This window comes from Leptodactylus fuscus, chromosome 2, assembly GCF_031893055.1.
Source record: "Leptodactylus fuscus isolate aLepFus1 chromosome 2, aLepFus1.hap2, whole genome shotgun sequence".
Classification (NCBI taxonomy): domain Eukaryota; kingdom Metazoa; phylum Chordata; class Amphibia; order Anura; family Leptodactylidae; genus Leptodactylus; species Leptodactylus fuscus.
In genome coordinates, this window is record NC_134266.1 from 245244260 (window position 1) to 245271982 (window position 27723).

Here is a 27723-nt window from a genome sequence, read left to right on the forward strand (position 1 = left end):
GTCAAAGCGGAAGTATCAGGTGCATCCATTAATTTCTATGGAGCATGCTGTTCGGATCGGCTGATCCCAACAGTACTCGCTCATCTTTAGACTCATCGAATATTACATTTTCAGTCTCAATATCATGCATAGTTCTAGCCTTGTCTGTAATGTGGTGTTTTTGTGTCTATTTAGCACTCCCATACTCTGCTGTATTGTCACCTCATTTCATTGACGACATAACATTTGATCAAAATCACATTTACCCAAGGGCTACTTTCATAAGAAGTCGTTTCAGCAAGTTTTTAGATCATGGGAGGACACTAAGCACCCATAGCAAAGTCACAAAAAACAACGTGGAATAAATAAAATCCATGCAGAAGATGTCATTGGCTAGAACCAAACCCAGGACCCCAATGCTGCAAAGAAACTTGGTAACCATTGACCCACCATAATGCCCAGTGATACATTTATCACAAAGTGTTCCTTCACCTGGGTCAAAGATTGAACAGTAAAGTCGTAAATCTAAATACCTTTCCAGCCTGAACTCCAGACCCCCTCTCCGGCTCAGGACACGTCTCCCACCCTACACAGATTGTACAAGTCACCGCTGCTCGCATAATCTGTAAAATCTGCTGCTATGTCATTTCCATGATCTGATTGGCTACTTGGCTTGCACCTATGTTAAAGCATGGGCACATGAACCACACAATGGAGCACAGTGTGCTTTCCTGTAACTCCAAATACTTTGTCACTTTGCTTAAAAATGAGTGTTATAAAATAAAATGGAAAAAAAATGACATATGATACATAAAAAATGTGCCGAATAACCTGTGACTTTGTGTTTTTCAGCTAGAAAGAGTTACTTGGCAAAGAAGTGCTAGGAACATGAGTTGAATCAGCACGTCCTACAGCGAAAAAAGCCCAATGCGTAAATGTAGTCTGGCAATCGCTGCTAAAGGACATGACTCATTGAAAGGAAAGCCCGGTGTGGTGTCTATTCATGAGCTGTACAGGCCAAATTGCTTAATATTACAGGGAAATGAGGGTAAACCACAATGCCAATGAAACAGCTACCAAAGGGCTAATACATATGGCAGAGCAGAGCTAGACAGTTATGGGGTCCCCTCTAGGTACTCCATGTTCTACCAAATAGTACAAGCACCCTATGAGAACTTACGAAAGGTCATGTTACGTTACTTAATATTGCATCAAACGTATAACAAGGAATTCTTTACTTACCATGTAATTTCAGGAGGAGGAAATGCTCTCACTTTCACGGCAATCCGATAAGATTTGTCACCCACCACAGCTTCTAATACACCTGTCTTTCGAGGTTTAGCATTAATGTAAGGAGCTGCAGAATAGATCAAGGAAAATGAATATTACAATTCATGAAAATCGAATCTATGTGGCCAAACAGCTTGTCATGGTTGGGTTAAATTTATTATTGACTAGCCCCATTTACCAAAAACCAAAAATATTTTTGAATCCTTTATTGGTCCTAGTGCTGAAGAACACCACCATCTGCTCTTTCTCCTTTCTTTGTTCTTGCGCATGGCCTATGTCTGTTATGACTCAGCCCCATTCCAGGTGCAGCAGTGGTGCAATACCAGACACAGCCCATGGACAAGAGTGGCATTGTTTTTACGAAAGAAGTAGGCCCCTTTTAGTACACTTAGTCAATCTACTTAGAATACTTCCCCACATTAATCCAGTGTTCTGTAACCTTCTGAGGTCAGATGTTATCACCAAGGTAGTCATAGGCAGCGATACCTTTGTCTGTAACATAGTCAGGGGCGAAACTTGAGGGGGTGCAATCGCACCAGGATCCAGGAGCCTTAGGGGGCCCATAAGCACTGGCATCAGTATTGAGATTGCAGCTTCAATCTGGCCCATAAACCAAGGATACCCACAGATTCCCCGAACCACACTAAGGTGGATTAAACTCCTTAGTACCCGTAACCATCACTATCAAGAATTCACTGTACGAATGAGGTAGGGGGCCCCAGACAAATGATTGCACCAGGGGCCACAAGACTTTAGTTATGCCACTGAACATAGTATTAAGTTGGTCATACACAATTGAATGTTGGCTGAGCTGGCCAATTTTGGCAGGACCAAGAAACTATTTGTTTTGTATGGAGGTGTCCCAAATTTTTCCAGTAAGATGATGTTGGGGGAAAAAAAGTATCAGGCATGTTGAACTTTAAACCTGATCAAGGGCATAAGTTGAAGTTTCTGGGCTCAATGCAAAAATCTATACAAGGCCCTTATTTACTATGTGATAGCTATAACACGGATGTTATATTTTCGAGATGCCCTTGGGCCCCTTGAGGCTCTGGGTCTAACAACGATTCCTACCTCCCCACAGCTTATAGCTATACCCCTGTTTGGCCCCCTCAAGCTCTAGTCCCTAGTAGAAATTGCTTTTGAACTCAGGGGGAAAAGAAGTGACTAAATATGCATGACAGTGGCATCCTCCCCTCTCTCCATTCATAATACCAGAATATCGGCCAAACCGAGCATGTATGTATAATGGGGTTAGAGGGAATGGCTGTTTAACAACTATTGAAGGCCACTTTTTACATTCATTCGAATGGCTGACCAAGTAATTCATAGACTGACCAAAGGAAGAACCACTCCTAGCTCTGACTAATAGAGATAATGATTAGAGATGAGCGAACAGTAAAATGTTCGAGATTCGATATTTGTTTCGAGTTGTCCCTCAATATTCGACTACTCGAATCGAATATTGAACCCTATTATAATCTATGGGGGGAAAATGCTCATTTCAGGGGTAGGCAACATTCGATAAAATTACACTTACCAAGTCCACGAGTGAGGGTCGGGCTGGATCCTCCGAGCAGTCTTCTCCGTGCAGCGTCCCAGCGGCATCTTCCGGCTCTGAATTCACTCTGCCAGGCATCGGGCCTGGGCAGAGCCGACTGCACATGCCTGCACTACAATCGGACATGCGCAGTCGGCTCTGCCCAGGCCCGATGCCTGGCAAAGTGAATTTAGAGCCGGAAGATGCCGCGGTGAAGCTGCTCGGAGAAGACTTCTAAAGGTAGGAGAAGAACCAGCGTTGATTTACCGACTGTATAGCATTCGGCCAATCAATGCTGGTTCTGCATCAAACTTTTACATTCCAATAGCGAGTGGTACTCGATTGAGTACGAGTATTTAGAATACCGTAGTATTCAATCGAATACCTACTCGATCGAGTACTACTCGCTCATCTCTAATAATGATAGTCAAAATATCTTTTTTTTGGTAGATTCTAATTGTGCAGAAGCTCTTACCATGAACACGAAGGGTGGTATCTTTGGATTTGGTGCATGGACCATTCTTCGCAGTGCAGGTATACAAGCCTTGGTCGATGCTCCTTACTTTGTGAATAAATAGCATGCTGTACACCGTTGCTTTGGAGTCTGATAAAGCAATCCTCTTTATTATGGAGGCCAGTCTGCCAAATTTCTAGAAAAAAAAACATATCATTGGAAACTGGGGGTCTATTTGGTTACCTGTCTCATGACATGACTATATTTCCATATGTTACTATACTTGTTATTTACCAGTATATGCTTCTTATTAGAGATGAGCGAACACTAAAATGTTCGAGGTTCGAAATTCGATTCGAACAGCCGCTCAATGTTCGTGTGTTCGAACGGGTTTCGAACCCCATTATAGTCTATGGGGAACAGATACTCGTTAAGGGGGAAACCCAAATCCGTGTCTGGAGGGTCACCAAGTCCACTATGACACCCCAGGAAATGATGCCAACACCTCTGGAATGACACTGGGACAGCAGGGGAAGCATGTCTGGGGGCATCTAACACACCAAAGACCCTCTATTACCCCAACATCACAGCCTAACAACTACACACTTTACACACTCAATACCACCTCTCTGACAGTAGGAAAACACCTTGAAACATGTGTATTTGGCACTTGCAGTGAGGAGAGCTTGTCACCAGCAGTGAATTTGGCCCTTGTAGTAAGTTGAGGTTGGCACCAACATTTGTTTTGAAAATCAGGGTGGATTGAGCCTCTAACCAGCAGAGTTTGGGCAAATTCATGGTGGAGGGAGCCTCTAAAAACCCCAGTTTGGACCAATTCATGGTGGAGGGAGACTCTAAAAACCCCAGTTTGGACCAATTCATGGTGGAGGGAGACTCTAAAAACCCCAGTTTGGACCAATTCATGGTGGAGGGAGCCTCTAAAAACCCCAGTTTGGACCAATTCATGGTGGAGGGAGCCTCTAACCAGCCCAGTTTGGACCAATTAATGGTGGAGGGAGCCTCTAAACAGCCAAGTTTTGGGAAATTCATGGTGGAGGGAGCCTCTAACCAGCCCAGTTTGGACCAATTCATGGTGGAGGGAGCCTCTAACCAGCCCAGTTTGGACCAATTAATGGTGGAGGGAGCCTCTAACCAGCCCAGTTTGGACCAATTAATGGTGGAGGGAGCCTCTAACCAGCCCAGTTTGGACCAATTAATGGTGGAGGGAGCCTCTAACCAGCCCAGTTTGGACCAATTAATGGTGGAGGGAGCCTCTAAACAGCCAAGTTTTGGGAAATTCATGGTGGAGGGAGCCTCTAACCAGCCCAGTTTGGACCAATTCATGGTGGAGGGAGCCTCTAAACAGCCCAGTTTGGGCAAATTCATGGTGGAGGGAGCCTCTAAAAAACCCAGTTTGGACCAATTCATGGTGGAGGGAGCCTCTAATTAGCCCAGTTTGGACCAATTAATTGTGGAGGGAGCCTCTAACCAGCCCAGTTTGGACCAATTAATGGTGGAGGGAGCCTCTAACCACCCCAGTTTGGGCAAATTCATGGTGGAGGGAGCCTCTAACCAGCCCAGTTTGGACCAATTAATGGTGGAGGGAGCCTCTAACCAGCCCAGTTTGGACCAATTAATGGTGGAGGGAGCCTCTAACCACCCCAGTTTGGACCAATTCATGGTGGAGGGAGCCTCTAACCAGCCCAGTTTGGACCAATTCATGGTGGAGGGAGCCTCTAAACAGCCAAGTTTTGGGAAATTCATGGTGGAGGGAGCCTCTAACCAGCCCAGTTTGGACCAATTCATGGTGGAGGGAGCCTCTAAACAGCCCAGTTTGGGCAAATTCATGGTGGAGGGAGCCTCTAACCAGCCCAGTTTGGACCAATTAATGGTGGAGGGAGCCTCTAAACAGCCAAGTTTTGGGAAATTCATGGTGGAGGGAGCCTCTAACCAGCCCAGTTTGGACCAATTCATGGTGGAGGGAGCCTCTAAACAGCCAAGTTTTGGGAAATTCATGGTGGAGGGAGCCTCTAAAAAACCCAGTTTGGACCAATTCATGGTGGAGGGAGCCTCTAATTAGCCCAGTTTGGACCAATTAATTGTGGAGGGAGCCTCTAACCAGCCCAGTTTGGACCAATTAATGGTGGAGGGAGCCTCTAACCACCCCAGTTTGGGCAAATTCATGGTGGAGGGAGCCTCTAACCAGCCCAGTTTGGACCAATTAATGGTGGAGGGAGCCTCTAAACAGCCAAGTTTTGGGAAATTCATGGTGGAGGGAGCCTCTAACCAGCCCAGTTTGGACCAATTCATGGTGGAGGGAGCCTCTAAACAGCCCAGTTTGGGCAAATTCATGGTGGAGGGAGCCTCTAAACAGCCCAGTTTGGGCAAATTCATGGTGGAGGGAGCCTCTAACCAGCCCAGTTTGGACCAATTAATGGTGGAGGGAGCCTCTAAACAGCCAAGTTTTGGGAAATTCATGGTGGAGGGAGCCTCTAACCAGCCCAGTTTGGACCAATTAATGGTGGAGGGAGCCTCTAACCAGCCCAGTTTGGACCAATTAATGGTGGAGGGAGCCTCTAACCAGCCCAGTTTGGACCAATTAATGGTGGAGGGAGCCTCTAACCACCCCAGTTTGGACCAATTCATGGTGGAGGGAGCCTCTAACCAGCCCAGTTTGGACCAATTAATGGTGGAGGGAGCCTCTAAACAGCCAAGTTTTGGGAAATTCATGGTGGAGGGAGCCTCTAACCAGCCCAGTTTGGACCAATTCATGGTGGAGGGAGCCTCTAAACAGCCCAGTTTGGGCAAATTCATGGTGGAGGGAGCCTCTAACCAGCCCAGTTTGGACCAATTAATGGTGGAGGGAGCCTCTAAACAGCCAAGTTTTGGGAAATTCATGGTGGAGGGAGCCTCTAACCAGCCCAGTTTGGACCAATTCATGGTGGAGGGAGCCTCTAAACAGCCAAGTTTTGGGAAATTCATGGTGGAGGGAGCCTCTAAAAAACCCAGTTTGGACCAATTCATGGTGGAGGGAGCCTCTAATTAGCCCAGTTTGGACCAATTAATTGTGGAGGGAGCCTCTAACCAGCCCAGTTTGGACCAATTAATGGTGGAGGGAGCCTCTAACCACCCCAGTTTGGGCAAATTCATGGTGGAGGGAGCCTCTAACCAGCCCAGTTTGGACCAATTAATGGTGGAGGGAGCCTCTAAACAGCCAAGTTTTGGGAAATTCATGGTGGAGGGAGCCTCTAACCAGCCCAGTTTGGACCAATTCATGGTGGAGGGAGCCTCTAAACAGCCCAGTTTGGGCAAATTCATGGTGGAGGGAGCCTCTAAACAGCCCAGTTTGGGCAAATTCATGGTGGAGGGAGCCTCTAACCAGCCCAGTTTGGACCAATTAATGGTGGAGGGAGCCTCTAACCACCCCAGTTTGGACCAATTCATGGTGGAGGGAGCCTCTAACCAGCCCAGTTTGGACCAATTAATGGTGGAGGGAGCCTCTAAACAGCCAAGTTTTGGGAAATTCATGGTGGAGGGAGCCTCTAACCAGCCCAGTTTGGACCAATTCATGGTGGAGGGAGCCTCTAAACAGCCCAGTTTGGGCAAATTCATGGTGGAGGGAGCCTCTAACCAGCCCAGTTTGGACCAATTAATGGTGGAGGGAGCCTCTAAACAGCCAAGTTTTGGGAAATTCATGGTGGAGGGAGCCTCTAACCAGCCCAGTTTGGACCAATTCATGGTGGAGGGAGCCTCTAAACAGCCAAGTTTTGGGAAATTCATGGTGGAGGGAGCCTCTAAAAAACCCAGTTTGGACCAATTCATGGTGGAGGGAGCCTCTAATTAGCCCAGTTTGGACCAATTAATTGTGGAGGGAGCCTCTAACCAGCCCAGTTTGGACCAATTAATGGTGGAGGGAGCCTCTAACCACCCCAGTTTGGGCAAATTCATGGTGGAGGGAGCCTCTAACCAGCCCAGTTTGGACCAATTAATGGTGGAGGGAGCCTCTAAACAGCCAAGTTTTGGGAAATTCATGGTGGAGGGAGCCTCTAACCAGCCCAGTTTGGACCAATTCATGGTGGAGGGAGCCTCTAAACAGCCCAGTTTGGGCAAATTCATGGTGGAGGGAGCCTCTAAACAGCCCAGTTTGGGCAAATTCATGGTGGAGGGAGCCTCTAACCAGCCCAGTTTGGACCAATTAATGGTGGAGGGAGCCTCTAAACAGCCAAGTTTTGGGAAATTCATGGTGGAGGGAGCCTCTAACCAGCCCAGTTTGGACCAATTAATGGTGGAGGGAGCCTCTAACCAGCCCAGTTTGGACCAATTAATGGTGGAGGGAGCCTCTAACCAGCCCAGTTTGGACCAATTAATGGTGGAGGGAGCCTCTAAACAGCCAAGTTTTGGGAAATTCATGGTGGAGGGAGCCTCTAACCAGCCCAGTTTGGACCAATTCATGGTGGAGGGAGCCTCTAAACAGCCCAGTTTGGGCAAATTCATGGTGGAGGGAGCCTCTAAAAAACCCAGTTTGGACCAATTCATGGTGGAGGGAGCCTCTAATTAGCCCAGTTTGGACCAATTAATTGTGGAGGGAGCCTCTAACCAGCCCAGTTTGGACCAATTAATGGTGGAGGGAGCCTCTAAAAAACCCAGTTTGGACCAATTCATGGTGGAGGGAGCCTCTAATTAGCCCAGTTTGGACCAATTAATTGTGGAGGGAGCCTCTAACCAGCCCAGTTTGGACCAATTAATGGTGGAGGGAGCCTCTAACCACCCCAGTTTGGACCAATTCATGGTGGAGGGAGCCTCTAACCACCCCAGTTTGGACCAATTCATGGTGGAGGGAGCCTCTAAACAGCCCAGTTTGGGCAAATTCATGGTGGAGGGAGCCTCTAACCAGCAGAGTTGGGGGAAATCAGGGTGGAGGGAGCCTAGTATTAGCAGAATTGTGCAACGCTTATGGTGGATGAGTATGAGGATGCGGAGGAATTGGAGAGGTTGAGTACAGACATGGAGTTTCATGTTGGGGTGCTTTACACAGGTGGGCACAAAAATGACGGCTCTACCCAGTGGTGGTTCATTTTTATCAAAGTGAGCCGGTCGGCACTCTCAGCTGACAGACGGGTGCGCTTGTCAGTGATGATGCCACCGGCTGCACTGAACACCCTCTCAGATAGGACGCTGGCGGCAGGACAGGACAGCACCTCCAAGGCATATAGGGCAAGTTCAAGCCACAGGTCCAACTTCGACACCCAATACGTGTAGGGCGCAGAGGGGTCGGAGAGGACAGGGCTGTGGTCGGAAAGGTATTCCCGCAACATGCGCCTATACTTCTCACGCCTGGTGACACTAGGACCCTCCGTGGCGGCACTTTGGCGAGGGGGTGCCATCAAGGTGTCCCAGACCTTAGACAGTGTGCCCCTCGTTTGTGTGGACCGGTGAGAACTTGGTTGCCTACTGGAGGAACTGCCCTCCCTGCCGCCAACGTCACATGCTGGAAACATCTCCATCATATTCTGCACCAATTGCCTGTGGCAAGCATTGATGCGATTGGCCCTCCCCTCTACCGGAATAAAAGACGAGATGTTGTTTTTATACCGGGGGTCAAGGATAGCAAAGATCCAGTACTGGTTGTCCTCCATGATTTTGACAATACGCTTGTCGGTTGTAAAGCACCCCAACATGAACTCAGCCATGTCTGCCACAGTGTTAGTTGGCATGACTCCTCTGGCCCCACCGGAAAGTTCAATCTCCATTTCCTCCTCATCCTCCATGTCTACCCATCCGCGCTGCAACAATGGGACGATTCGAAGTTGCCCGGAAGCCTCCTGTATCACCATCACATCATCGGACAACTCTTCTTCCTCCTCCTCCTCCTCCTCCTCCTCCATTAAACGCAGTGAAGCGGACAGATGTGTGGACCTACTCTCCAGCTGTGACGGATCGGATGCTATCCCTAACTCCTCTGTGTGATCTGAGTTATCCCTGATGTCAATCAGGGATTCTCTCAGAACACACAAGAGCGGGATTGTAAGGCTCACCATCGCATCCTCAGAGCTCACCCTCCTTGTGGACTCCTCAAAGACCCGTAGGATGTCACAAAGGTCTCTCATCCATGGCCACTCATGGATGTGAAACTGAGGCAGCTGACTTTGTGGCACCCTAGGGTTTTGTAGCTGGTATTCCATCAAAGGTCTCTGCTGCTCAACCACTCTATTCAACATCTGAAACGTTGAGTTCCAGCGTGTGGGGACGTCGCACAAAAGCCGGTGTTGTGGCACATGCAGGCGTTGCTGGAGAGATTTTAAGCTAGCAGCGGCTACTGTCGACTTGCGAAAGTGGGCGCACATGCGCCGCACTTTCACCAGTAGCTCTGGAACATTGGGGTAGCTCTTTAGGAAACGTTGCACCACTAGGTTGAAGACGTGGGCCAGGCATGGAACATGTTGGAGTCCGGCAAGCTCCAGAGCTGCTACCAGGTTCCGGCCGTTATCACAAACGACCATGCCTGGGCCCAGGTGCAGCGGCTCAAACCATATTGCCGTCTCATCGAGGAGGGCATCCCTCACCTCGGAGGCAGTGTGCTGTCTGTCCCCCAAGCTGATCAGCTTCAGCACAGCCTGCTGACGTCTACCAACGCCAGTGCTGCAACGTTTCCAACTCGTAGCTGGGGTCAATCTAACAGCGGAGGAGGAGGCGGTGGCGGAGGAGGAGGCGGTGGCGGAGGAGGAGGCGGTAGAAGAGGAGGAGGAGGGGGGTGTTCTTCTCGTGTCCCTGCCAGGAATGTTAGGCGGGGAGACGAGGTACACCGGGCCAGTTTGGGAAGCAGTCCCAGCCTCAACTACATTCACCCAGTGTGCCGTCAGTGAAATGTAGCGTCCCTGTCCGCATGCACTTGTCCACGCGTCGGTGGTCAAGTGGACCTTTGTGCAAAGCGCGGAACTAAGGGCCCGCCTGATGTTGAGTGACACGTGCTGGTGCAAGGCGGGGACGGCACACCGGGAGAAGTAGTGACGGCTAGGGACGGCATAGCGAGGTGCCGCAGTTGCCATCAGGTCCAGGAAGGCGGGAGTTTCAACAAGCCGGAACGCCAACATCTCCTGGGCCAGCAGTTTAGCGATGTTGGCGTTCAAGGCTTGCGCGTGTGGGTGGTTAGCAGTGTATTTCTGCCGCCGCTCCAATGTCTGAGAGATGGTGGGTTGTTGTAAAGAAACGCCTGATGGTGCCTTTGATGGTGCAGGAGAAGGAGATAAGACAGGACCAGGGGAGGATGAGGTAGAAGTCAACAAAGTGGCGGAGGCAGATGAAGTGGTGTCCTGGCTCGTCCTCTGGAGTGCATCGCCAGCACAGTCAGCAGTGGCAGTGGCAGAGGCAGAGGCAGAGGCAGTGGCAGTGGCGTGAACGGCAGTCGGCCTTTGTCCTGCCGTTGCTGCCTGCCACTGATTCCAGTGCTTGGATTCCAAATGACGGCGCATTGAAGTGGTGGACAGGTTGCTCTTCTCAGAGCCCCTAATCAATTTCGAGAGGCAAATTGTGCAGACAACACTATATCTGTCCTCGGCGCATTCCTTGAAAAAACTCCACACCTTCGAGAAACGTGCCCTCGAGGTGGGAGTTTTTCGGGGCTGGGTACGAACTGGAACATCTTGGGAGATTCCGGGTGTGGCCTGGCTTCGCCTAAGCTGCTGACCTCTGCCTCTGCCTCTAGCTACCCTTTTTGGTGCTGCACCTGCCTCAACATCCACACTACTTTCCCCGCTTGACATCCCCCCTGTCCAGGTCGGGTCAGTGTCCTCATCATCCACCACTTCCTCTTCCAACTCCTGTCTCATCTCCTCCTCCCGCACAATGCGCCGGTCAACTGGATGCCCTGACGGCAACTGCGTCACATCATCGTCGATGAGGGTGGGTTGCTGGTCATCCACCACCAAATCGAACGGAGATGGAGGAGACTCTAGTGTTTGAGCATCTGGATACAGATGCTCCTCTGTTAGGTTCGTGGAATCGTGACGTGGAGAGGCAGGTTGAGGGACAATGAAAGGAGCGGAGAACAGCTCTGGGGAGCAGGGACAGTTTGGGTTATTGTTCTGTAAAGCTTCGGAATTTTGGGAGGAAGGAAGACAAGACTGTTGGGTAATAGGAGGAGAGGAGGCAGAGTCTGACTGGCTGCTGGACAATGTGCTGTAAGCGTTCTCTGACAGCCATTGCAAGACCTGTTCCTGGTTCTCGGGCCTACTAAGGTTTGTACCCTGCAGTTTAGTTAATGTGGCAAGCAACCCTGGCACTGTGGAGTGGCGCAATGCTTGCTGCCCCACAGGAGTAGGCACGGGACGCCCTGTGGCTTCACTGCTACCTTGCTCCCCAGAACCATTCCCCCGACCTCGCCCACGGCCTCGTCCACGTCCCTTTCCGGGAGCCTTGCGCATTTTGAATTCCTAGTTAGAAATTGGCACTGTATACCAGTAGTAAAAATTGTGGGTGCACGTAACCCCAATATATTCTTTGAATTCCCAGTCAGAAACTGGCACTATATGGCAGTAGCAAGAAATGAGGGTATTTGTATTCCCAATATACTCTTTGAATTCCCAGTCAGACAATGGCACTGTATACCAGTAGTAAAAATTGTGGGTGCACGTAACCCCAATATATTCTTTGAATTACCAGTCAGAAACTGGCACTATATGGCAGTAGCAAGAAATGAGGGTATTTATAACCCCAATATATTCTTTGAATTCCCAGTCAGACAATGGCACTGTATACCAGTAGTAAAAATTGTGGGTGCACGTAACCCCAATATATTCTTTGAATTCCCAGTCAGAAACTGGCACTATATGGCAGTAGCAAGAAATGAGGGTATTTGTATTCCCAATATACTCTTTGAATTCCCAGTCAGACAATGGCACTGTATACCAGTAGTAAAAATTGTGGGTGCACGTAACCCCAATATATTCTTTGAATTCCCAGTCAGACACTGGCACTATATGGCAGTAGCAAGAAATGAGGGTATTTGTATTCCCAATATATTCTTTGAATTCCCAGTCAGACAATGGCACTGTATACCAGTAGTAAAAATTGTGGGTGCACGTAACCCCAATATATTCTTTGAATTACCAGTCAGAAACTGGCACTATATGGCAGTAGCAAGAAATGAGGGTATTTATAACCCCAATATATTCTTTGAATTCCCAGTCAGACAATGGCACTGTATACCAGTAGTAAAAATTGTGGGTGCACGTAACCCCAATATATTCTTTGAATTCCCAGTCAGAAACTGGCACTATATGGCAGTAGCAAGAAATGAGGGTATTTATAACCCCAATATATTCTTTGAATTCCCAGTCAGACAATGGCACTGTATACCAGTAGTAAAAATTGTGGGTGCACGTAACCCCAATATATTCTTTGAATTCCCAGTCAGAAACTGGCACTATATGGCAGTAGCAAGAAATGAGGGTATTTGTATTCCCAATATACTCTTTGAATTCCCAGTCAGACAATGGCACTGTATACCAGTAGTAAAAATTGTGGGTGCACGTAACCCCAATATATTCTTTGAATTCCCAGTCAGAAACTGGCACTATATGGCAGTAGCAAGAAATGAGGGTATTTGTATTCCCAATATACTCTTTGAATTCCCAGTCAGACAATGGCACTGTATACCAGTAGTAAAAATTGTGGGTGCACGTAACCCCAATATATTCTTTGAATTCCCAGTCAGACACTGGCACTATATGGCAGTAGCAAGAAATGAGGGTATTTGTATTCCCAATATACTCTTTGAATTCCCAGTCAGACAATGGCACTGTATACCAGTAGTAAAAATTGTGGGTGCACGTAACCCCAATATATTCTTTGAATTACCAGTCAGAAACTGGCACTATATGGCAGTAGCAAGAAATGAGGGTATTTATAACCCCAATATATTCTTTGAATTCCCAGTCAGACAATGGCACTGTATACCAGTAGTAAAAATTGTGGGTGCACGTAACCCCAATATATTCTTTGAATTCCCAGTCAGAAACTGGCACTATATGGCAGTAGCAAGAAATGAGGGTATTTGTATTCCCAATATACTCTTTGAATTCCCAGTCAGACAATGGCACTGTATACCAGTAGTAAAAATTGTGGGTGCACGTAACCCCAATATATTCTTTGAATTCCCAGTCAGACACTGGCACTATATGGCAGTAGCAAGAAATGAGGGTATTTGTATTCCCAATATATTCTTTGAATTCCCAGTCAGACAATGGCACTGTATACCAGTAGTAAAAATTGTGGGTGCACGTAACCCCAATATATTCTTTGAATTACCAGTCAGAAACTGGCACTATATGGCAGTAGCAAGAAATGAGGGTATTTGTATTCCCAATATATTCTTTGAATTCCCAGTCAGACAATGGCACTGTATACCAGTAGTAAAAATTGTGGGTGCACGTAACCCCAATATATTCTTTGAATTACCAGTCAGAAACTGGCACTATATGGCAGTAGCAAGAAATGAGGGTATTTATAACCCCAATATATTCTTTGAATTCCCAGTCAGACAATGGCACTGTATACCAGTAGTAAAAATTGTGGGTGCACGTAACCCCAATATATTCTTTGAATTCCCAGTCAGAAACTGGCACTATATGGCAGTAGCAAGAAATGAGGGTATTTATAACCCCAATATATTCTTTGAATTCCCAGTCAGACAATGGCACTGTATACCAGTAGTAAAAATTGTGGGTGCACGTAACCCCAATATATTCTTTGAATTCCCAGTCAGAAACTGGCACTATATGGCAGTAGCAAGAAATGAGGGTATTTGTATTCCCAATATACTCTTTGAATTCCCAGTCAGACAATGGCACTGTATACCAGTAGTAAAAATTGTGGGTGCACGTAACCCCAATATATTCTTTGAATTCCCAGTCAGAAACTGGCACTATATGGCAGTAGCAAGAAATGAGGGTATTTGTATTCCCAATATACTCTTTGAATTCCCAGTCAGACAATGGCACTGTATACCAGTAGTAAAAATTGTGGGTGCACGTAACCCCAATATATTCTTTGAATTCCCAGTCAGACACTGGCACTATATGGCAGTAGCAAGAAATGAGGGTATTTGTATTCCCAATATATTCTTTGAATTCCCAGTCAGACAATGGCACTGTATACCAGTAGTAAAAATTGTGGGTGCACGTAACCCCAATATATTCTTTGAATTACCAGTCAGAAACTGGCACTATATGGCAGTAGCAAGAAATGAGGGTATTTGTATTCCCAATATATTCTTTGAATTCCCAGTCAGACAATGGCACTGTATACCAGTAGTAAAAATTGTGGGTGTATATAGCCCCAATTCTATTGCTAGGGGACTTGCAGGGTATTTCTGGGGTGAAGGTGGGGGGGCACACCGTTGGAACGGGTATCGGGGTATATATCGGGTATACGGGAATACACTGACAGTGTATTCCATTCAGGATCCTGGGAAAGCTGGGTTGCGGCGATTGAGCCCGTCAGTGCCACGTTACACTGACAAGCTTCTCCCTGGAATTTAGCTCTTACAAGAGCTGTTGGTTGTCTTCTCCTTCCTATCCTAGCCTGTCCCTGCCTACCCAGAATCTAAGCCCTAGCTAGCTGGACGGAAACCTCCGTCCTCGGTGAATTGCAAGCTCAGAATGACGCGAACCTGGGCGGCGCTGTTCTTTTAAATTAGAGGTCACATGTTTTCGGCAGCCAATGGGTTTTGCCTACTTTTTTCAACGTCACCGGTGTCGTAGTTCCTGTCCCACCTACCCTGCGCTGTTATTGGAGCAAAAAAGGCGCCAGGGAAGGTGGGAGGGGAATCGAGTAATGGCGCACTTTACCACGCGGTGTTCGATTCGATTCGAACATGCCGAACAGCCTAATATCCGATCGAACATGAGTTCGATAGAACACTGTTCGCTCATCTCTACTTCTTATGTATGGTGCTTTATATCACTTATTTTATATCATTTCATATTGGTAAGAGACAATTTTTTGTAGCTTTTGTTTTGCAAAAATAATAAAGCAGCGCTTTTAATATGGAAATGATGTGCACAATCCATCCAGTGCCCAGTAGTTGGGTTTCGTCACCCGTGAGATACTAACTGGATTAAGTGATGGTTCTACACGCATGGGTGGGGATGTCATACTGTCTGGCAGTGAGAGAGAGGGTGTATCCGTGCGCCTAATAGACAACTTATGTTTGTTTTATAAGGTCCCATGCACATGGGGTAATTCAGGCTGGAAAACCTGGTCCAGACATCAACCTGGTCCCAACCTGAACCCAGAGATCAGAACTCCTTGAATTATAGTGATCTATGGTGATGAGAGTCCCTGACTACCTGTAGCTTCACTCTCCATACTATATACCGTATGAGAAAGAGAAGTCGTGAGTGGGCAGGGATTTCCAGTACAGATCCCAGTATAGAAGTCCCAGTCTCTTATATAGACCAGATTTTCCAATGCAAATTCTCCTTTTTGCATATGGACCAGATCTTATTGTACCACAACCGTTAAAGCTATATTGTGATTTCATACATGCACTATAAGTATAATATACTCTTTGCATCAATTGCTCATGGTTTTCAAGATCTTTGTTTTCAGTGTCTCAATAGAAATTTTCCTTGTATATATATGGATACACATATATACTGGTCATATGAAGGATGCACAGGTACATGGTTTGTCACTGTTATGACCAGAGATGAGCGACTTTTAAAAAAATTTGATTTGGCAGCTTTGCTGAATTTTTCGATACTATTCGATCGAATTATTATGCTGGAACGCTCCACGTGACCGCTGGGGCCCAATTAAAGGCCCCGCAAGGAGGCCTGGGGAGCTAAGTCCAGAACAGGTGAGTATCAGTATTTTTTTATTTCTTAACCACCCCCAATCTCACCATGAGGGGTGTCGAGGGAGACATGTAGTATGGCGCAACCCCTTGGACGCCACAGTCATATTTGACCGTGGCATCCAAGGGGTTACAACCCCCAACCGGAGCTGTGCGATTCGTTACCACAAGGTGTGAGGAAATCCGGATTCGATGTGAATCGAATATTTCCTGAAATTCGTATTGAATTCCACTTTGTCAACTTCAATTCGCTCATTTCTAGTTATGACCACAAGCAGAAATCCTTAAAACCAATATGAATTGATACAGAAAACAAATGTGAACATTACATAACTTTCATGATATGGATAGTTGGAAGGTTGGTCCTTTCTTACCATTCCAGGATATGTCCACTGTATTTCGGGTCTTGAATTTAGATCTGTAGTGACTGTACATTTAATGGCTAGTGTGTCATTACGCAGCAACCTCATGGGACTTGACACATTAAGCTGCACATCATAGATTGTATTGGCTGCAAAAAAATAATAGTGTTAGGATAAAAAGGAATGAAACAGAAATGGGCACCATAGTAGAAATGAGAACTGGTACAAGGCTTTGCCACCCATTAATTAATGTCATGGTGTTTGATTCCCCCTATAGACCCTTCCCATCACCAATGGAGCAACCTCCATCCCTTTGTCTGCTTCTCAAGAAGCCAGTATTGCACAGGCTCTTATAAAGGTCAAACACCTTAGACCTAACTTACTCGTCTCCAGTTGTCTTGGCCAGGAATCCATATATTCAATGGGGAGTAACATGTGGTGGTGGCTTATAGGTGGCCATACATATTAGATTTTGGTTGATCGATAGGTCCAAGAAAGTGGCCAATGAATTGCTGGAGATCTGATATGTAGATGCCACTAACAGTTCTTCATGGCAGATCAGCATGCTGGAAATTTTTTCAGCCAGTCGTCTTAGCAAGTATACCAGTGTTTGTCGAGATCGTCCATGTATTAACCAACTCCCATAGACTCACTGGGCTTATTTATTTATTTTTTTTAACAATTAATTTGCCCCCAGATTGGGGAGTTTAGTTGCTAATATTGATGGGCTCTTCATACAAATGCTCCTATCATCAATTGAGTGGCTGCATGACGACCATCCAAAATCTAAAGTGTATGCCCAACCTAACTCCTGGCATCTCCTAATAGCATAAGTTGGTACACCCCATATAGACTACACACAATACTAAAGCTATAAGGTCCTGTAGTGACCACATGGGTATATAATGCATATTACTCACATTCTTTATGGGGGAGGTATGCTGAAGTGTATGTGACTCCATTGACGTTAGCTTTGCAGACTAACAGGTCAAAAAAGAGATTTGTTGGTTTTCGGATAATGAAGCCTTTTTTATTATCCCAGACTATGTTCTTGTCACCGGGAACAGATAATACACTTCCACTTCCAAATTTCTGATGGGAACAAAGGGAGACATGTAGATGTACGGTAAAATATCATGTAATTACTAGTCATGGGTATCCATTATTTCAACCCTTGCTTATGTCAATTTGATCAATTCCTTCTATATTGATAGTATTGTTCAGAAACATAAGTCTTGTCAATGCACACAAAAAATAGGTGAAGCAATAAAGGGGTTCTACAAGATTAGAAAATAGAAATGTCTCCTTGTACCTACAAACAGTTCATAGGTAGCAGCTCAACTCAAGTGACCCAACCGGCACTATTCTGCAATACCACAAACAACCTTTGAACAGGTGTGGCGCTGTTTTAGGAGAAATATTTTTGGGCCCTGATATGCCCCAATATTAACTTTCTGACAAAAGTTGAAAAATTGTTCACGGCTTTCCAGATGGGGTATACTATCCAATTTTGGCGCTGTGCATGGTGGCAACCAAATGAGAACCTAATGCTAATGCTGTGCTGAGAACCTAATGTGCTCTAATCTTGTCTCTTAAAACAGCTGATCAGCGATGGTATTGGGTGTTGGACATCCACCAATATGATATTGATGACCTAGGTCATCAATACACACTTTTAATAGTTACATAGTAGATGAGGTTGGATGAAGACATCAGTCCATCAAGTCCAACCTATAACCCTACAGTCTACTACAGTGTTGATTCAGGGGAAGGCAAAAAACCCCATGAGGCTCATGGCAATTGTCCCATTTCAGGGGAAAAAATTCCTTCCCGACTCCAATCTGGCAGTCAGTATATAAACCCTGAATCAACGTGTCCTTAAAATCTAGAGTCCAGAGAATGGTTCTTATGGAAAGAACCTCTGAGGCTTTATAAACTGGAGGCATATACAGATCCAGAAGGGTTCCAAGGATGTCAATAGGTACTATGTTACAACTCCATGATATGGTTCTATGATCTTATTCTTTCACATATCTGAACTGCTAAACAAAATCCTCGATGGATGATTCCCAAGATCTTCTGAGCTTGGACTTCCATCTTTAATCTTCAGACTACAGGGAGATTCCAGAATAAAACAGCGAACTAAATAAAACTAAAAGGTCAACGTCACTTAGCGTAGAGATTGAGGTGCACGAAAACCATGGGCACCCAGTCAAACCTCGCTATAAATAGGAAGCTGTGAAGAGTGACGAGCTTTGATTCCCAACTTAAGACAGTTTCCCGTGTCGTGGAGTAGACAGGGCAAACTACAAAAACTGCCTTAAGTTTAGAAAATGCTGGAAGTCCTGGACTTCCTAAAACCTATAAATATATGTAGAACGTATATGGGAACCAAGTCTCAAGGTCTAATCTCCGCAGTCATTATGGTTTCCACACAAACAATTGCTTGTAAACTTTCAAAGAAATAACATGTCCTATTCTTAGAGCTTTTATTCTGGTTATATATAGAATTTGAAGTGGGGTTTTTTATGCTGAAGAGTCTTTAATGATTCACAAATTAAGAGGCTAAAGAGCGGGGGTGTTTTACGTCACGTGTATCGTATGTACTCCACATGACGAAAACCTATTGAATTTACTCGGCTTTCTACAATGCTCATTCTAATCTGTGGACTATTACATAGCCATTGTGCTTGTATCTTACAAAAAAATTCACTCCACTCTGTCTATGGGATGTGTTTAATATGGCAACCCAGTTTTTACAGAATAAGACACTTATTATGTTAGTTTTTTTTTAGTTCCAATACTCATAACTTTTTTCTGCCAATTTCACCATATAAGGATTTTTTTTTTTTTGCAGGACAAGCTGTATTTTTCAATGGCACCATTATTGATGACATAAAGTATTGTAGAATTTTTTTACTTTTTCTTAATGGGATATAAGAAAAGAACAATAATTTTCCCATTTTTTGTAAGCCATTCATCATGCAGTATTAATGAAATTTAATGTCAGGCTAGGTTCACATCAGCATTCCATTTCCCTCTCCACACCTTTCGCCCTTTTTGGGCGGAAAACCAAAAGGGGTTTCCGTTTGGGAAACATAAACGTAATCCACTTTAAAAAGTGGTTACCCCTGGAAACCGGTGGACCCCATAAACTATAATGGGGTCTGTGTGGTTTCCATCCCAAAAAGGTGAAAAATGCGGAGGGGTAAACGGAATCCCCGTATGGAGTACAAGCGCTGATGTGAACCTAGGCTCGCTAAGACTATTGTAAAGCATTTTTTTAAAAAGTTTTTTTTTAATTTAGCTCAATAAAAATACTTTAAAATTTTTTGTTTATTCAAGACACATAAAATTTTTATTTTTTCAGAAATGGAGCTATATGGGGTCTTATTTTTTGCAGAATGAATTGTAATTTCCATATGCATTATTTCATATGCATTTATTATTGAACTTTTTTTTGGGGGGGGGGTAGGGAATGGGGTGCCATTTTTTGGCATTGTTTCCTAAGTTTTATTTTACGCATGGACTGTTTAAGATAAATAACATGATAATGTTATAGTTATATGGGTTTTTTTAAAATTTTGAAAGGGAAAAAAATTAGATTTTTTTTTTCTTTTCAAATCCAGCTATTGTCATTGGAGAGCAGAGCACCTGCCCCAGCCACCACAGGACACTTAGACTAGAGTGGTGTAAAGTTGAGGCCTAAAGCCCCTTAGCCAACTGATCAAACAAGTATTAAGAAATGAATCAGCACCAAATTTTCAGCCTACTTATACTAAAATGTATTTCCACGTATCCCATAATTTTATAACATAAGCAAAAACCAAAGGGATATTCTGCGTCTTTGAACTGAGGAGTTGACTTGACAAGCCTGTGACAAATGAAAATGTTCTGGATTCCGATCAGCACAAGATCTAAGGGCCGTAGACTGATCTGCCGGCTGTGAATAACATTTGCATCTTACTTCAAAACTTCAAGAACAATGACAATTGTCCTTGAAGTAAAACCTGGAGAATATATCCCAGCAGTGCTCAAGTGAATGACTTCATGGCTCGGCATAAAACGCGTCTACAAGTTTTCCAGGCTTAGCTAAAAAGATTTTATAAGTCATTTGAGATGCAAAATAAAACTTATTCTAAATCTTTATCACAAGTACAATTGCCATATATAAAAAGTGATAGCACGTTATGAGTTGAAGGTAGCCATGGACCATGATGGAAGTCCAATAGGGCATCAGGGTCAACTACAACCATTTTTTTTTAAAGACATTCAATATTTGAAGACTGGTATGAAATTCTCTGTATTGTACCGTACCTTACTTAATGTGACAGTGATATTAGGTGATGTAACCCGGCAAGGGATGACCAACCTCTGTCCTTCTGTTATGGCAACAACTTTGGGTTGCGTGTCATACATTTCTACGAATGCACTGTTGTCGTCTGTAAAATAATTATAATAATATTAAGGATGAATGTATTGTAAAAATAATAACTCGTATCATATTTTCTAAGGCTAAAAAAGATCTAAGCCCATACATTTCTGCCTATTATATTGTCATGTTGATCCAGAAGAAGGCAAATCGAGCAATGTGGAAATCGAAAAACAATCCATGGATCCATGACCAGAACTCTAATAATCTTGAACTGTAATATTATATTTATTACACTCAAATTCTAAAACTGTCCCTTTCGCTCATAGAAACCAATCAGAGCTCAGCTTTCCTTTTTACAGGGAATTTTAAGAAATGAAAGCTGAGCTCTGATTGGTGGCTATGGGCAGCTAAGACATTGGAAGTTTTTGATAAATGGGGCCTAAGTATGAAAATTGACTAAAAGAATAACTAACCAATAACCAATAACAGGACACCTTTGGTATTTCAATAGTAGGGAACATAATAAGAGTAGCAAATACAATTTTTCTTTTAGACAGGTTTATAAATCTTACCAACTATATGTATATAAAATATACATCTTAAGACAAAGAGTAACGCCGCAGTACAAGGTTCGCGGCGGGGGAATTAAACAACAGACCCTAATGTAGACATGACTTCGTGAATGTGAGAAAAGTCATCAAGTTCAGTTCTATACTTCTGAGAATAGTAGAATGCAGCTGTTCTCTGATTGGTGGAAAAGTAAGGGTGATGAGAGCACACCCTCTCAAAAACCAAGCTGATTGGTGGCTGCAATCAGATCATCCAAACCTTAAGACAAAGAGAGGAAATTGCCCTGTAACACCAGAGAGGAAGTTCAGCCATAAGCTATTCTATTTTAGTGACTTCAGAAAAATAGTGATTTTATGCATTACAAAACCTTGACTGTTCCTTTAAAAATAGCTTTCAATGGAAATACCTTTGGTTGGACTTCTCCTTTAATTTTGAATATGAGGGCCATATGATAAATGTTTTATTAAAAAGCATGATGTGACCCGGCAATATTTTACTACCAAGCATGTATTCATATCCTTTTAATGCTGTGCAGGGAAATTTGAGTCGGCAATTTTTTTAATTTTGAGACGACCACTGACAACCATTGGCCAAGTTAAGCATGTCTTGGCTGTTTAGTCTCCAGTAGAAAAAAAAAATTAAATTCGTATTTACACATTTTTTAGTGTGGATTCTATACATCAAATCATACAAATCCAGGTGCCATGTATGTAAAGGCACCAATATGGAAAAAAATGTGTCACAGAAATAAGTGGCATATTACTTATTTCGAGTAAATTCTGTACTGCGAAGCCAAGGGTTAGCGCCAGTAACTGAAAATGGGGGAAATTCTTGAGTGGATCAACAGCATCTCAAACCACAGTCTTGGACTTTTGACTTGAAAATACAAATGGGATTTTAATTGGATGGGTGAACATATCCTAAGGAAATTTATAACGAATATATGAAATTTGGACAGGATTTCCATAAGGAATTATTCCTCTACCTCAGTGTTTTCCAGCCTTCCGAACCAGTGTTCCAGTTCTCTTTTGGATTTTCAAGGCACCCCCATAACTAAAGTCTTGTGGGCCTCGGTGCAATCTTTTGTCCGGGGCCCCCTACCTCATCCCTACAGTGAATTCTTGATAGTAATGGTTACGGGTGCTAAGGAGTTTAGGGGAATCTGTGGGTCTCCTTGGCTCATGGGCCAGATGGAAGCTGCAATCTCAATACTGATGCCAGTGCTTATGGGCCTCCCAAAGGCTCCTGGGCGCTGGTGCATTGGCACCCTCTGCATCCCCTCAAGCACAATAATACATTATATGGCCACTGTCAAGGGAATTCAAGAAACATCATGCTAAAATAGAAACGATTCCGACTCAATGCTAATTTACCCCCACTGGATTCCAATTTAGGTCCCCAATTTGGAATGTATTGGCCCTAAACATTTCACCAGTGCATTAAACTGGCTTGAGACATCCCATCGCTCATTGTGCTGGAGTACATCTAGTTGAAACTAGTATTAAAAAGTAATACGTTATAGGGAAGTGGTCGTCACAGTGTAAGTATATCATTCTGAAATAAGAAGCATAGTCTCCATGGTATCCATATTTTCACAATATGCACATCATACACCGGTGCCAACAATGATTTCCTCCTATTTTAAAGACGTTGAAGGACTTGTGTAAGGCGAGTGAAAAACAAACTTGTTTTCCAGGGTTGGTATAAGTGTGAGGAGGTCAACGCTTCCATACTTTTAATCATCTGTAGAAATGATTACTATGGCTCCCTGAGGGACACGGTCATTCATGCCATGAAATAAAATAACAATTCCAAACTGTGCAAGTGTTAGAGAGCAATTTCCTGTACTCTACCATAGATAGCTGCTCAGTAGACATAATGTCACCACTCGCTGCTGCCAGATCTTTTTCAGGCTGGTGAGTGTGTAAGTTACAATTTCAAGTTTTGTTTAAGGTTTGACCTTATAATTTGATATAAGAAAGTCATTTTATGTCATATTTTATTATTGACTTAACAGTCACATATCATTATGGTTCAATAATTGTGGAAAGTAAAATTGCCCATGTAAAAAATCAGAAGATCTATGTAAATTGTATTATACGTGACTGTAAAGAGATGATGTAGCCCTTAGTCTCCAGGGGTTGGGTGCCATGTCTCTTTGGATAACTTGGAGTGTGTCCATCCCTGGTGTCCCAATATCAAAGCTTTGGGTTCTCTCTGTGATGGCCTATCCTTAGGATAAGTCTTCAATATCAGATCAGTGAGGGTATGAAATCCAGTACCCCAACAATAAGTTGTATTCAGCACATTGAATAATATCATAAGTAGACAGGTCTGTGCAATACGTGCTAGCGGGACCACGCTATCGCACGCAATACCCATTCAGGTGTCCTTCCGACTCTGTACACTCTACCGTAAACAGCTGATCAAGGAACGTTGCTGAGTGTTGTACCACCCATCAAAGCAAAAAGTGCTATAAAAACCTTTGCATTGCTTCCTGTTCACCACTGAAATGGTTTGACGATAAAAAAGAGGTGTCAAGATATTTCCAAACTTCTTCAAGTCTCACTGTAGATCTCACAGTAAGCTATAACCTGCTTTACAACAGTCTGCAGTACGCTCGCTGTTCCCGGTCTGTCAAAGCAATTCTAAGGATGACCGAAGAGTGGAAGGAGCTTATTTCACAAGAAGTTACATTTCTTACCCTTCGTCTCCTAATTAACTAATGTATAATTTCCTTGAGCTACAAACACAGCCAGAAGACCTTGAGATACAATATTATTGCAGGAACTTTTGGCGCCATCAAACACGAGAAGGTGAAGAATCTGCATCCTTCCACTCCAACAGCCAAATCGACAAAGCCAATATTGTTTTCCAAGAATATATTTTTATCCAGTTTTACCTTAGGTCCATCACACTTTGGGGTTGTGTTTAGTTGATATAAGCCATTTGGATAACATCTGACATACTTATCCTCCCCAGTTTGCTACTTCCTGGTCCAAACAGACTGTCAGAGGGGTTGTCTGGCCCACAGGAAGTTGGGAGTTCCAGAGGATGAGCCAGGGTACAAAAGTTCAGCCAAGGACCGTAATTTAGACATCAGGCAGGCAAACAAGGAAACAATAGTTTGGAAAAGGGAGGTTTGCCATTTTAAAGTAAAAAATGTGAAAAGAATGGAATTTGAAAAAAAGTTTTCCATGGATTTCTCGGATTTCATTTTCAGGGTGTCGTACTGTACCACTTAGTGGACATTTAATCAGGAATTGGCTTTTCTGGAAGTTCAACAAGTCCAGGTTCATCAGCAGTACATAGATTTTCCAAGACTAAGACCTTGATCCATCTTTAGTTGGGTCCAATTGCCCGGATCCCTCTGATCGTTGGAACAAAGGGGTTCGTGGTGTGAAAGATTTATTGCCCAAACTCTTCATAGTGGACCCAGGCAGAGCATCTTAATAGGACTTTTGGTTGTGCCTAGTACTGCAGCTCAGCCCCACTCCAATGAGCACCATGGCTCTGTCTTACTGACGATCCCCACCAATCAAAAATGATGGATACTTCAGTATAAGCCCACACCATCTTACATCCTTTAAATTCACCTCTTCCATCAATTTAGTCAATGTTAGCTGTCAATGATACAAATGCTCAATGGAGAGCCACCTAACAGTATCTATGGATCGATAATGGCAGCCCCATACATACATATCATAGAGGCAGACCATGTTGATGTGGTGGTGCCCTTGGAGAGAGGGGGCCAAATTATGGCTAGTATCGTCCTCTTTGCTACTGGATTGAGGGATACTCTATAGAGGAACTACAAGCAATTTTACCATCGGTCATTTCCATATTGGTTATGTGAAGCTTTCCTGTCTAGGAAGAGGAAAAACTTAAAAAAATATTGAGGACATTGGGGGAATTTATTAAGCCTAGGAATTGACTTGTTCTTGTATAACTCGCTCCAGTTTTCTGGCGTGATTTACAATACATTTGTCGAGCCAAGGCATTTTCTCTGCACCATTCTACCCACTATTTTTTAAATTTTCAAGAGAAAAGGAAAAACAAAACGGATTCTTGGAATTTCCATGATTTAGAAATAAAATTTCACAATATTTAAGAAGCTCAGCCTTACCTGTAATAAATATATAGATACCAGATGGGTTCTTAGGTGAGGTAAAGTATTCGTACTGGCAACTGTAGAATCCAGTGTCATTTATCTTGGCTTTGTGCAATGTTAAGTTTCTATGGCAAACAGTCTTGGGGCCTCCTTGGCATGAATTTTCTGTTATATGGAACCTATCACTTTCTTCTCTGGAGGCAGCGGGGAATTTCCATAAAATTGTTTGATCACCTCTGTAAAATGTAAGAGATAAGATTGGTGGTTATAAAAGAAAACAACTACGGATTCAGTTTTAGAATGAAATATCAACTTGGCAGAACGTTCCATAGTGACAAAGAGTCGATCAAAATTACCATGACTGACATAGATTTTATAGGATAAAGTGTTTCCTCTCTAAAAGGAGAGTCTGCAACAGGGGATGAAAGGATAATAGTTACAATCTTCCCTCTGCAATACTTGGGCTTGATCCCCCATATGATGCAATCCATAGTGTACTCACAAAACAGTGCCAGCCACAGTGTATCCGCATACCATATCAGCCACAGTGTGCCCTCCACATTGCCAGCTCCAATACATACATAGTGTACTCTCCAAACAAACCTAGCAACCATACACCTGCTAATATAATGCCAGCCACAATTCCCCCCGCCTCAATGACAGCCAAAATACCCCAGGTCACAATGACAGCCACAGTGCACCTAGCCACAATGATAGCTATAGTGCTCCTAGCCACAATGACAGCCATAGTGCTTCCAGTCCCATTGACAGCCACAGTGCTCCCAGCCACAATCACAGCCACAGTGCTCCTAGCCATAATGGCAGCCACAATGCTCTCAACCACAATGACAGCCACAGTGCTACCAGCCCCATGTATAGCCACAGTGCTCTCAGCCTTGACAGCCACAGTGCTCCCAGGCCCAATGACAGCCACATTGCTTGCAGTCCCATTGACAGCCACAGTGCTCCCATCCACAATGATAGCCACAGTGCTCCTAGCCACAATGATAGCCACAGTGCTCCCAGGCACAATGACAGCCACAGTGCTCCCAGCCACAATGACAGCCACAGTACTCCCAGGCACAATGACAGCCACAGTGCTCCCAGCCACAATGATAGCCACAGTGCTCCCAGCCACAATGATAGCCACAGTGCTCCCAGCCACAATGATAGCCACAGTGCTCCCAGGCACAATGATAGCCACAGTGCTCCCAGCCACAATGACAGCCACAGTGCTCCCAGCCACAATGATAGCCACAGTGCTCCCAGGCACAATGACAGCCACAGTGCTCCCCATCCCAATGACAGACGCAGTGCTCTCAGCCATAATGACAGCCATTGTACGCCAACCACAATGACAGCCACAGTGCAGTTAGATGAGCCCAAGGATAGCTTTCATGTTGTGGCTGTAACATAAATAGTAGAATGAAACTGTTTTAAAGGGGTGTGACATAGTAACAACAGATACGCTCCAGAGGAAGCTCTTACCTCTGAAATTTCCCCACTGTGGGACTATCAAAGGATTATCTTATCTTAACACCATGCACCTTAGATAACTGTTGGCCCAAACACCCATTTGGCCGATAGCAACTCCTTCCAACTCTTCCACCATACACATGCAGAATCTGCTTAGGGAAATAAGCTACTACCTGACACCTAGAGCGACAGCTTATCAACCCATAAAACCAAAAAGGATCAGGCGTCTTGGTCACCTCAAAATTGTCTGGTGGACATTTATTTAATATTTATGGCCACCCTTAGTAAACATAAATTCTTATAAAGCTAATCTTACCTGCATGAAAGGTGTATCGGCTGTCCGGCTCGTACTACTAACTCCTTTCCCTTTATATTTAATACAGGCGCTTTTAACTTGGAGCCAGAACTGTGACCTGCAAGACAAAGGAAGAAAATAGATGATCGGAACTTCAAAGGATTTAAAGGGAGTGTGTCACCAGACCCCGGTATATCAACCCAGCCCTGCATAAGTTAAGTTCACCCAAATCAAACAATGTTTGCATACTGACCAAATGGCGATAGCTCATCAATGGAGGCAACGATTCACAAAGGGAAGATACTGTTTGATTCTGGGAACTCCAACCTACCTATCTACAGGGCTGGGTTGATATGTTGGGTTCTGGGACAGACTACAGTGTATTGATATATAAACTGACAGGTTAAAATGAGCT

At 44.3% G+C, this 27723-nt stretch overlaps 1 protein-coding gene across 1 annotated transcript in view; it reads right to left on the minus strand.

The window, feature by feature from the left end:
- The window catches only part of FLT1 (fms related receptor tyrosine kinase 1), a 64254-nt gene that overhangs the window by 21438 nt on the left and 15093 nt on the right, over positions 1-27723 (minus strand). The window contains exons 2-8 of the mRNA XM_075265959.1: positions 27330-27426; positions 25553-25773; positions 20799-20923; positions 17402-17573; positions 16494-16630; positions 3285-3459; positions 1222-1336 (exon numbers count right to left, since the gene is read on the minus strand). Coding sequence (XP_075122060.1) covers positions 1222-1336; positions 3285-3459; positions 16494-16630; positions 17402-17573; positions 20799-20923; positions 25553-25773; positions 27330-27426 — 1042 coding nt within the window. The remainder of the gene's footprint in view (positions 1-1221; positions 1337-3284; positions 3460-16493; positions 16631-17401; positions 17574-20798; positions 20924-25552; positions 25774-27329; positions 27427-27723) is intronic.